Source organism: Apteryx mantelli, chromosome 1, assembly GCF_036417845.1.
Source record: "Apteryx mantelli isolate bAptMan1 chromosome 1, bAptMan1.hap1, whole genome shotgun sequence".
Taxonomy (NCBI): Eukaryota; Metazoa; Chordata; class Aves; order Apterygiformes; family Apterygidae; genus Apteryx; species Apteryx mantelli.
In genome coordinates, this window is record NC_089978.1 from 160,837,645 (window position 1) to 160,850,157 (window position 12,513).

A 12,513-nucleotide genomic window follows, 5' to 3' on the forward strand; every position below is an offset into this window, starting at 1 on the left:
GGTGAAAGCAGCGTATAGATTAAAACACGTAATATCGAAGACCTGTAGAAGCTGTGATGACACACCTCATCTTTGGCTTGACTGGAGTTAAACTTTCTCATTCTAGCTCTGCTGTAAGTTTTTTAAGTAGGTTCAGATTTGTCAGTAGGTTAAATAAAATTCGCACTTAGTAAACACAGATCTGTTTACAAATAGCGTCAGGTCAGATTTTAACATTAGCTATCAGCCTCTAAGTCAGCCTTATCCCGAGAAGGGCTCTGAATCACATCAGGGGCCTGTAACAACAAAACACTTCTGGAGCTAAGGAATCCTGTGTCTATACCTGAACAAAAGAGGTTTTTTGAGAAATCCAGTTGTCCACGTATTAGATTTACCTTAGAATATATTGCAGAATATACATTCGGTATATATAGAATATCTACATATAGAATATTTATAACAAATAGGGTAATTATGGGTCCAAATTTTAAAAGCCAAGGGTTAAAATAATGCCTAAAATGTGTTTTTGAAACTTCAAGGCAGACCGTCAAGATTGCAAGAATCATATTCACACTTTTTATGTGAAAACAGGATTGGAAACCTGCTTGTGTATAACCTCATGCTCAAAAAAAGCCCCTTAAGCATCTGGGAAAATATAAATACTAGCAAGAAACATTTTATGTATTAAATAACAAGCACCTCCTAAAACTCAGATGGTGTGGTTGAGGGGCAGGGGGAAGGAGAGCAGCTAATATTTGAGAGGTTTTAGTCAACCAGAATGTTAGTCTCTGTATATGTCATATAAATAGGACTGTTAGTGCCACCTATAGTTAGTCTGTCTGACACTTTTCATTTTAAGACCTTGTTTTCGGTGGATTGTGAGTCTGCTACGCACACCTGAACAAATAGACCTCTGCTCTTAAGAAGAAAAATTTGGTGGAGATGAGCTCCCATGTATGCTAAGCTCAGCAATGCTACTGGATGGACACAACTTGGGGTGTTCAGCAGAGATACTGCTGGTTTTGATAGCTGGTTTGACAGTAGGTAAGGGGAGCGCCATGGCAACTTTCATAGTTGGTCTTGTAAGACAGAAACCAAACCTTCAAACACAAATGTAGCCAAAGAATTAAAGGCAGATGCAAAATTGTCATTTATGCAAAACCGAAGAGAAGGAAATAGCATTTAGCAGGGTTTGGGCCCCATGTATATGCCTGCAACCCCTGCTCATGATATCTATCCTGCTTATTCCTTAAGCCTCAAACTCATGTGGATACTTCTGTACTTCAGTCTGCCATGCCCGAAGGCCTTCGTAGCACTCGGGGTAGCTTATTTGTGAGCCTGGTTACAGTAATGTGCTGAGCTAGCAGCAGCTGCAGGCAGTGCAATAGAAATAAATAAAAATCCACCCAACAGCGGTGTGGGGGAATGCGTCTTTGCACAGTCATTCTTAAACAGAGGCCAAATTTAATGAACTTTTTTCTTTTGAGTGACACCTAGGAAGTTCCTTCCTTCTCCTATTAGAAAAGTGCTTTCCTTACAGATATCTGTGTGAATCGGAAGGATCTCTGCTCCTAGTTTGAAGTACAGTACTATCTTTGGAAAAGGCATTTTATTTAAAAACATCCTGTGATTCAATCTGAACTTGCTGCTTGACCATCAAGCTTGGAAAGGCCCTCAAAGATTATCTTACCCTGCTGTGCCTAAGCAGCCTGAAGAAAATACCTCCCATCTCATTACTGTGATTTACCTACTGGTAATAAACCTGCTGAATAACCTTTGCACATCAGGGGTTGATGGTTGTCAGTTAGTCAGCATATACATTTCTGGGCAGTATATTCTCACTACTGCAGCGTGGAATGACCGCCCTACACTGTGAGAAATGCCTGTCCTTTGGCGGGACCCGGTAGGATGCTGAGTGCCCTCCCCTCCTACAGAAACTGGAGAATAGATGATGCCTGGCATCTCCCCAGGGATGCCCCACTTCTCCCCAGATACGGATTAGCTTTGGAAACGTCTCTGTCAGCTTAACAGCTGACCGCAGGGCCATGCTCTGCTGCCCTTTGCAACAGGGCGTCCTTTAGGCATCACATCCGGCGCTAATTCCTGGCCATGGGCCTGTGGAGCTTACCTGAGGTAGCCAGTTCATGAGCCTGCAAAACGCTCAAAGAAAAGAAATCCACGTGAGCAGAATGCTCCAGACTTAGCTTTCCTCCCTCATTGTTAGCTTGGGACTGATGGAGGTGCCATGTTTCTGGTATTAGAGTGTCACCAGACAAGTTTTTTTTTCCTTTTAAATGCTTCCTGCTGAGCTTGGGAGTCTCTCGCTGCTCGTGTTGCCTCCGTTTAACTCAGTTGCGGCATCAAAAAAGGAAGAGGAACTTTGATCTTGACATGCCCTTCTTCTGTGTCCCCTGCTACAACTTTTTCAGGAAAAGGTCCTTTGTTAAGGACCCTGTTTTGCCATCCATGCAAAGGAGGGACTTTGATGCAATTAGCATTATTATAGCATGGTCACTAAACTGGGATTTTTATTTATTTATTTATTTATTTACAATAAGCTGAAGTCGATGGGCAAAAAAGCGCTTTCAAAACCATGTTTCCTACATGGCTCTTCATCCATCAGCCATACCAACTGGCACTGTAGTTTGAGAAAATGGGGTAACGGCCTTTTATTGTTACGGTGATATTTAATGTGTGTTCTGTGTGCTGCCAGACAGGCCAGAACGCCTGCAGAGCTGAGCCTGGGTTGTTGGTGCGCATTAAGTAAACGTAGCTGACAAAACTTCCCCTATGCCATTTCTTCATATTTCTTCTGCTTTAAAAAGAGTGGGAGACAAGTACCACTTCAGTCTCATCTTTTAAGTGAGTTTAAGGCAATACCATCTCATTTGCGACTGTAAATAGTAAGGCTGTGTTTTTCCCTTTACTCTGAATGCCCGAAAAGCTCATTAATATTAATGTCTGGAGAGGAAGTGTTTAGCCTATTGATGTAGGAGTGAGATCAGGAGCAAAGCGTAGCTCTACAAAGATTCATCCATAGATTAGGGTTAAAAGCAACCATCGATTATCAAGTCTGACCTTGTATCTAATACAAGCTGTGGAATCACATCTACTTAATTCTGTATTTAGCCCAAGAAGAGCATCAGAAAAGCAAGTACAGTGCGTTAACATATTGTACTATAGCAATATCTTCAGACTTTTCTCATTCTTATGCTAAAACCAGGAGCTAACAGCAGTACAATGCCATATGATATTGATTTGAAAACCTGGAGCAGGAGAGAGATTTGGGTGTTTTATCTGTCTGCAGATGACATAGTTGTATGTCTGTACAAATATTTGCAGAGGGTTTTGTTTAGTACTTTGAGAATTATTCACTGGTAACTCTCACCAGTGTAGAGCAGAAAATGAGTTCTGTATCTCTTTGAAGACAGCATGGCATGTATTGAAATATGTTTCTTTTTAAAGAAGAAGACTTTGTCTTCAAAAATCTGTGTGGTCCTTGACAATTGCTTTCTAACGTCTTCCTCTGGAAACTCCCTGCCAGTCAGCTCTCATAGGAAACATGAAGCACATTTCACATCTGGCTTCTCATCTCTTGGACTATAACACAAAATTGCCCTTGAAATCCACCTGGAAAGCATTCAGAGGGATGCCACACATGCAGAAAAGATGAGTCAGGCTGTATAAACTGGTTGCACTGGGCTCTTGCATGTTCTAACCGCTAGTCAACATTTTGCTGAGCAAGTTGCTAAAGGGATGAGATGAGGATCTTGAACTTGGTCAGTGGGGACTTCGGTAATGAACATAGATGTTCATGATACTTATTATTATATATATATATATATATATATACACACACACACACACACATATATATACACACACACTTTTTAATATATAAATGGTATATAAATATAATACATAAGTATAAACATATGTTATTTTTATATTTTATAAATTACATTATGTTCATTATATTTATTATTATATTTAGCGCATCGTACTGATGAAGTGCTAAAGGGATGAGATGAGAGATCAAAAAATTCAGAAGAGAAGTAGTGCTTGGCACTGCACAAAATACGGAAGTCCCAGGCTAGATAGATACATACTGTCCCAAAGGAAAAATCCCCTGCCCAGGTTGGAGATGCACCAGCACCTTGGTGTTCCCCATTTTTCTGTCACTGAGATGCTTTGGGGGATCTTTTTGTTCTGTTTGTCTTTTGGATGTAAAGTGCATTTGACTCCTGTTTTTTGAGTTTTCTTTATATGAATCATGGCTAGCTACTGGTATTGAAAGGAGAGATTTGTCCCATGACTCCAGGAACTGGGGTTTCAGTATGAACCCCGAACTTCATAAAGCCTGCAGTGATAATTTGGCATTGTAATAGCTTGTGTCATTGTTGCAGTGTAAAGTAAGATGTGATTTAACAACCAGTAGAGTTAAGCTGGTGCAAAGCCATTTTCTAAGGGCATTATACAGGCAAGGGGGGGAGGATCATTATGGCCCTTTAGCCAAAGGCTAAACACCACCACAGCAGATGTGTGCAATCTGCATTGCCTCATGTGCTTCATTGCAGGGTCCTCAGGAAATCCCGTTTGAGTGAATGTTCCCCTTAGGGAGTACCAGAAATCTCCATGGCCTTATTTCTTCTACCAAGGTCATAGTCAAGAAACAAGCTGTGATGATTAATTCTCTAGCAAAAAAGATATCAGCAACACATACTGTTCAGCATACATACTGTTTTGATTTTGGCAAACTTTCTGTAGCAGGTGTCTTCCTACCGAATCTCAGCAGCGAAAGGTCAGGCTGGGTTTAGTGCTGCTGCAGCTGTGGGATGGGTCACGGAGTGGAGGGTAGATCCTTTCTCTATGACTAAGAAACAGTGAGAGCATCTCAGGATGGGAGTGCTGTAAACACACTTGCCACCAGGATGTGTAAGCACCTGTGGTCCTTTGCATTGGCTTCAATGTGGAGTCCTGGAGAGTGTCCATGAACAGCATTTAAGCAGCTCAAGAAGTCTGGAGACAAAAACAAGGTCTTCTAGCTTAAAGAGAATTTTACTCAGCCATGTAATGATCTAAGTTCTACATGGGCAGTAATCTGCTTTGCTAGGAATTTGTACAGTAAGTAAAAAGGCAGTAAGAATTTCCAACCTCTTTGACTTATTTGTGCCTCTGCTTCTTTGCAGTTGTCCAACACAGCAATTCTTCATCAGATTAGGCGAGACCAAGTGACAGATACATGCCGAGCAAACAGTGTATCTAGCAGGAAACGCCGTGTGCTGACACCCAGTGATCTCAAACATCTGGTCGTGGATGAAGACCATGAAATGATCTATTGTTATGTTCCCAAAGTGGCCTGCACAAACTGGAAGAGAGTCATGATGGTTTTGACAGGAAGAGGCAAGTACAGCGATCCGATGGAAATACCAGCCAATGAAGCCCATGTGTCTTCAAATCTGAAGACCCTCAACCAATACAGCATCCCAGAGATCAACCACCGCTTGAAAAACTACATGAAGTTCCTATTTGTTCGCGAGCCTTTCGAGAGACTGGTGTCAGCCTACAGGAACAAGTTCACCCAAAAGTACAACACTTCCTTTCACAAGAGATATGGCACCAAAATCGTGAGGCGTCAGAGGAAAAACGCAACCCAAGAAGCTCTGCGTAAAGGCGACGACGTGAAATTTGAGGAGTTTGTGGCATATCTCATCGACCCACACACCCAGAGAGAAGAACCCTTCAACGAGCACTGGCAGACTGTGTACTCCCTCTGCCACCCCTGCCACATTCACTACGACCTCATAGGAAAATACGAAACACTCGAAGAGGATTCAAATTACATCCTTCAGCTCGCGGGAGTAGGCAACTACCTGAAGTTCCCCACCTATGCAAAGTCCACGAGAACTACTGATGAAATGACCACAGAGTTCTTCCAGAACATCAGCTCGGAGCACCAAACGCAGCTGTATGAAGTCTACAAACTTGATTTTTTAATGTTCAATTACTCAGTGCCAAGCTACCTGAAATTGGAATAAGGGATGGGTTGGGGGGAGAGAGGGGAGAGAAAGCCTGTTTTATTTAAGATTTTTATTTGTCATAATAAATATGGAGAATGGGTTATTTTGTAAATTAATATTTTCTTTTTTGAATGATGCTGCGAGCAGCACAGTCAAAATTATTTAAATCAACTGTAAGAAAGGACAGCTCTCTTTGCAGGGTAACAGCATTGTGACGATCTAGCTGTAGAAGTGAATAATACTGCTACACTGTTTTAAAAATGTTTATTGTGTTCTGGTGAATTTCACTGATCTTGCATTCCTCAAATTCTAATTAATGTTATTTATACTTATTTAAAACATGGTCTCTTGGTAGGTTTCACTTTAGCAGCAGAAAGAAGATAACATTTGGACAAAAGGAATCTGGTTTTGTACTTTCCTCAGTTGAGCTTGTCTCTGGATATTAATACTCTTCCATTAGCCTTTCATGCAGGTAAATAAGGGAGTGGTTGTTGATACCACGTTTTGAAAATACTGGTGGAAATAATTTCTTCAGACTGTGATATTGCACTTAAGCATACTAAAAGGCTATCTTCCTAGCCCTGAAAGGGAAAAATAAATCAGATTTTGATAGATTCATGATATCTAAAAACTCATGACTGAAAGAAATGTGAATGTATTCCTTGGAAAGAGAAACCATGAACTTTTTAATCTGGTCTGAATAATTTTTATCAAGAATATAATTAGAGTCCCAGTGTCTCATAATGCCCAGCCTGCCAGCCCAGCTGAATGCAGAGTTGCATCCAGAAGTGGATTTCTGGATGCTGCATCAGAAAAATCAGCATTTTGAAAGTGACTGTTTTGAAAGTGATGATGGAGATTTTTGAATGCCCAAAGCAAAAGACACTTAATTCGTATCCAGGATGTGGCAGGTGAGGGCCTCCCACCTTCTGAAAAATCATGCCTTCTTCACCGATCGGCAATCAAAATTGGCTCATGTGCTCAAAAAAAATACTGGTCATAATATGTTGCTATAAAGGATGTGGGCATGTCATTTAAATAAGTCAAAAAGTCATCTTCATGTTGATCTCAAAGCATGCAAGGCAATAAAAAAGGTCTCTAATCTTCCTACATGCTGGTTTCATGGCTTTTTCCTCTGGGGGAAGGGGGAGTCTTATTTTCTAGTTGATGCTGAAATACCATTCACAAGTGTGTTTCTAATTTCCAGTGAGTTAATATTCCATTTACATTAATTCTAGTATGAGAACACGACCTTTTTCCATAAAGTGAATATCTCAGTAGCAGTTGCTGTCCTTATAATACTCCTTGGGATGGCAGATTGTACAGGTAGTAGAATAGCGAGCAATTGTTTTGAACAGGCGAGTGAGTTGTTCACAGCAAATAAGTAAGGAAAAAATGAGATTTTAATGTGGAACTATTAGCAAGCTCAGTGAGCAGAGGCTGTACAGGCTTCTCCAAATGTTTACTTTAATTTGCTGTAAGTGAGCTGTACAACCAGGAGGGCAGTAGGAGTGTGGCTGGGGAAATGGTCCGTACCTACGACCAAGCTGGCCTGACCAGGGGAGGCTCGATAGGTGCTTTCACCTGGCTGGTGCACTGTGCTGAAAATGCAGCAGAAGCATCTGCCTGAGTAACAGATGCCAGGGATGTGCTGCTTAGTTCCTTGGATGACAGCCTGTGTTTTCACCACCAAGAAACCACGGATTTCCAAAAATCAAGGGGCGGTTTTGATTTTGCGAGCCTTCATTAACCTAGAATTTTTTCTGGCAAGCAAAAGAGAGGTAATCGGCAAAAGGATGCCGAGGCTTAAGTCAAGAAATTTATGGGAACCTAAAATCTGTTTTACAGTTGTTTGCTAAAATGGGGTTTTGAATTGCAGTCTTCCTATAAGCAAATCCAATGTTTCCAAAAATTAGTGAAAAATTACATAAATTCAGCTGAACACAGAGCTGTTTTAACAGTATCAGAGCCAGATCCTGAAAAAGTCCTAGTGTACTTACTGTAGCTGATGAATTACATTAGCCTCCAAGACACATGCATGGTTAAAGAAGAAAAAATAGGATCCATCTTATTTTATAAAGATAAGTCACTGAATAAATCTCAGTGAAGAACAAATTAGCATAACAAGCAACAGCTAAAGTCCTTTGACAATTGTATTTGGTGTTATGCAGGATTTGGGTCATTGTTTTTTTTATCATACCCTACAAATAAATCTCTCATCCATTTTGGAACAGACATGGTTTTTATAACCCAGGTCCTATTTATAATCTAGAAGACTAACACAAAGGCTAGTAAAGAACTGGCTGTCTAAATTTGACAACTCTGAATTTCTAAGTGGTTTCTGATTGCTGACTAGTGTTTTACTTGAAAGCAGTTTTGTCTCATTTAGAGTATGCAGAGCTGTTGCAAGTGCCTATCACAGTGTGCCCTGTTTTTCTTTTATTTGTAGTTCAATGGTTTGTTTAAAAAAAAAAAAATCTGTATGAGGGTAGATTCCCCACCACCACCACCATATTTCCAGCAAGCTATTTATTTGCTTGTTTGGTGTTGTATCCAGCAGTGCTAATGTTTTGGTCTAATTTTCTCTTCAATTATCTGTTAATCCACTCCAATCAGATTTAAAGTTTTTCATTTAAGAAAAAATGGCTTCAAAAAGTAAATATTTAAAAATGGGGTGTGCTTTCCCCCTTCTCTCTGTACTTTTTGCTTATCTCTGTCATCACCGCATGGTTATCTGTTCTTAAATATTCTCTTTAGTTTGACTGCTTTGGAGACACAAAAAACATTTCACAGTTGTGACTGATAGAAAAGCTGTAGGTGAAAAGCACGTTCAGAAGCTCTGAGGGGTGCACGCTGTTTGAGCTGGGATTTTTAACAGCAGCTTTGGGTTTGGTTACCCACCTCCTGCCTCTCTGCAGAGGCCTGGCACACTGGTGTAGGCTCGACCCTGAAATAGCTTTTATGCAGTCTTAAGTGGGTACTTACAAATCACTTGCTTTTTAAAAATCTTGGTCCCAAGCTACTATAAACTGTTGATTTAGCATGCTATGTCTCATCTGGGGTGCCACATGTTGGTTGTGGCTTTTGGTTGAAAATGCACAGCAGACGTGTGAGATATGATCTTGTCCTGCATGCTGAACACAGAGCCCTAATTAGGTCTAACTAAGGAGGACTGGAAATGTTAGGAAATAACCTTTTTATTCGGACTACTGGGTGTGCTGTTTTGCCTGAGCGAAGAGATGCTCTTTTCACTAACCCTCACAGGCAGATGTGCAGGGTTGTAGCTCCTCAGCTTAGAGAGCTGGCAACCACCACCAAGCAGGTTTCTTTTACCCCACCTCTTCACTGCATTTCCAGCCTGGAGGAATAGGGACGGTTGGCTGCTGAGCTCTGGCTCCTTCCCATGTCCATCCTGGACAGATTCATTCTTGCTGTGGGCACAGTCCCAGGAAAAGAAAAGTCAAAACTGTATCCACAGCAAGAGCCACTTGGGGAGCTGCTATTTTAGAACAACATATGTTGGTTATGGTCAAGTAGTGGTGAAAGTAGAGAGGATCAGCTGGGGACTGTCCTAATCCTCACTGCTGCTACCAGCCCCCTCAAAACCTAAGATGGTGAGACCCATGTCTGTACAGCAGATGCTTCCCTGTCAGCTCTGAAGGAAAACCCCTTGGCTGAGCCCAGCGGCGCTCGCCTTTTCTAACACGGGCAGATACCAACAGCGGTGGATTCGTTCCTTCCAAATGGCTCCAAGCACGTCAGCCTGGCTCCCCGTTGGGATTTGGCCCAGCTGAACACAGTGGTGATTTCTGGGGAGGGGCGGAAACGCTGAATCTGAGTTCTTCCATGCTTCAGCCCCTTTATAAAACATGCCCATTTTCACAAAAGTTTACAGACTGCCTGAATCTTACATTGCATAAGACATGTGAAATAAGCCACAAGCAGAAGTGCTTTTAGAAGTCAGTTGACCCCAGATGTTTTAGGGTTTCACTGTAGTCTGCTGCACTTTTCAGGTACAAAAAGGGACTGTCCTTACTATTACTCTTGTTACAGAGAGTGTTATTTTCTTACATGCATGCACAATAAAATGTGTACAAATAATTTAACATCAATGTGGGGTTGGATTTTTTTTTTTTTTTACTTATTTGTATGCAGTAGAAGGCTTGTTGTAGAAGAGTGTCTCCTCATACCTAAATATACTGTTAATAAAGAAAAAAAGCTAAATTATACATTGCCAACACAAGTATGAACTGCTCATGAATCTTTCCTTAAAAAGCCATTCAAGCCTGATTATTTTTCTAAGTAACTTCAATTAAATTGAAGAAAGAACGTTCTCTCTGTGTGCTTTATTTCTGGCTTATACTCTCAGGGTTGAGGGTGGGATTTTGTTTGCAAGCCTTTGCTTTCTCACAAGGGCTTTTGTGGTAGCACAAGCAAAAGACAAAAAAATCACAGACTGGTGTGGAGCTGGAAAGCTAAGATCATGTAATAGGATCACTCTTGCTCCCTTCCTTCCCCATTCCCCACCCCCAACACATGGAGCAGAAGAGGAGGAGACAGCATCCTTCTGCTACTGCTCTCTCCCAAGTGAGCCAAGACCCAAAGATTGCTCTATGAAGAAAAAAACTCCAGACTCAAATCTCATTTTCAGGATGGGCACCTCTCTAACCCAGAGGTCACCTGAAAGCAGATGCAGTAAAGGAGCTCAGGTCCCACAGGGAGCACCACCATAGCTATCTGATGTTGGCCCTTTGGGTCTCTTAACCATACCTAATGTCTCTGCACAGCCAGTGGAGAGAGGTACCTGGAGATGCCTCCTCAGACCACCTAAGCTAAAGACCACAGCAAGGGGAAGAGCTGGGATAGGGGAACAGGTGCCCCAGTCTTACAACACACGCGGCTCTCTGACTCTTGCGTCAAAGGAAAGGCAAAACAACAATGTGGAAAAGATTAACAAAAATACCTGCCAGAGGGGAACATTTCAGCTTTGTTTTGCTCTTGAACACAGAACCACTAAGGCAGTTAGTCACTTTGCTCCTACTTAGGCGTCTGATTTGATCAACAGAAAAATTAAATGCCTGATTGCCTGTCTGGGGCCGATCTGGGTTTACAGCCAGTGACAGAGAGGGCTGTCACTGGAAGCCCTGCAGCGTGCCCAGAAGCGTAATCCCACCTCAAACAGGGGAATTCGTAAGTCAGTGAGATGAAATAAATCCCAGCGATCTGATGCGCTTTAGGCCACATGTGTAAAAGTGTTCCTATGTTAATGTAAATTTGCTCACAACAGCTTTTAGCTAAACATTTCCAGCGCTCCCCAAACCTGTGTCGTCTCATCCGTGGCTTTCAGTGAGGCCACAGCTAACCCCAAAGCAGAAGCTTCCAAAGGTGCTTTGAAGACAAATTCATACAAGGACATTATCACCATAAATAATGTTTAGGAAAAATATTACCCTGGACCGGCCAAGCTGATTAACAGGAGCTGACTTGAAAGATGGCGCAGCAGGGTTACACCCAAGACCCTGTTAACGCCTAAACCCTTGACAGAGCGCACAGCCACAGCTACTCGCCTTTCAAGGGACTGTCCCAACAGCTAACGAACCAGCGCACATCGTGGTGACTGCATGGCTGTGCTGGCAGCCCCGGGCTGACGTCTGCACGGCCCTGTGCTGCGGCCCCTGCAGTGGCTCGAGCTGCTACGCTGCGTGGGCAGCGTTGGCGGGCTCAGGTCGGCGAGGAGGACCAGGCCCCTCGTGCTCGTTGTCCTTTCACTCGGGGCAGCGCGGGGAGGGAGTACGTCACTGCAAAGGTCCTGACACTTATAAAATAAGAGGTTTTTTTTTAAATAGTAAACCTCCTAGTCATTGAGGGATTGGAGGCAAGGGGCTGTTCATTGAAAGGCGCAGAAGGCAAATATCACCCCAGCTCTGCTCACGTCCTTCAGCCCCTCATTTTTAGGGACAGTTTAGTAGGCCAAGAGACTCCTGTGGTACTAAATGGCTTTAAGGCCAACACTGATACAATCTCTTCGTGACAGACAACCTACAGGCTAGACCTACCACTAGCTTTTCCTTCCTGCACAGGGCTGAAACAGTCCACGAATCAGCCTGTGCCATTGCTGCCCCCAGGCACCTTCGGAAATAACTGCTCACCATCACAGACGGGTTGTCGGAAGGGACCTCTGGAGGTCGTCTAGGCCAGCCTCCCACTCAAGGGCACCAAGACTAGGTCAGGTCGGCCATGGATTTGGCTACCTCAATACCTCCAAGGATGGAGGACTCACAGCCTCTTGCATGACCTGTCCCAGTGCCATACCACTCTTCTAACGGAGACAGATTTTCCTAAAGGCCAATCTGAAACTCCCAACCTTTAACTTGTGTCCATAACCTATCACTACCCAGGGAAGACTATGGAGCCACTTTCTGTGTCAGTTGCCTTCACGTAGCTGTAGGCTGCTATTAGACTGCCAGACAGCCACCCTGTCGCCAGACTAAACAAGACCTGATCCCTCAACCTC

General features: G+C 42.7%; 1 protein-coding gene across 2 annotated transcripts in view; it reads left to right on the forward strand.

Annotated features, from left to right (window-relative positions):
- Nucleotides 1–6,017, forward strand: part of CHST11 (carbohydrate sulfotransferase 11) — a 178,194-nt gene extending 172,177 nt beyond the window's left edge. For both annotated transcript variants that reach the window (XM_067289873.1, XM_067289874.1), the window contains exon 3: nucleotides 5,169–6,017. In XM_067289873.1, coding sequence (XP_067145974.1) covers nucleotides 5,169–6,017 — 849 coding nt within the window. The remainder of the gene's footprint in view (nucleotides 1–5,168) is intronic.
- The last annotated feature ends 6,496 nt before the right edge of the window (nucleotides 6,018–12,513 follow it).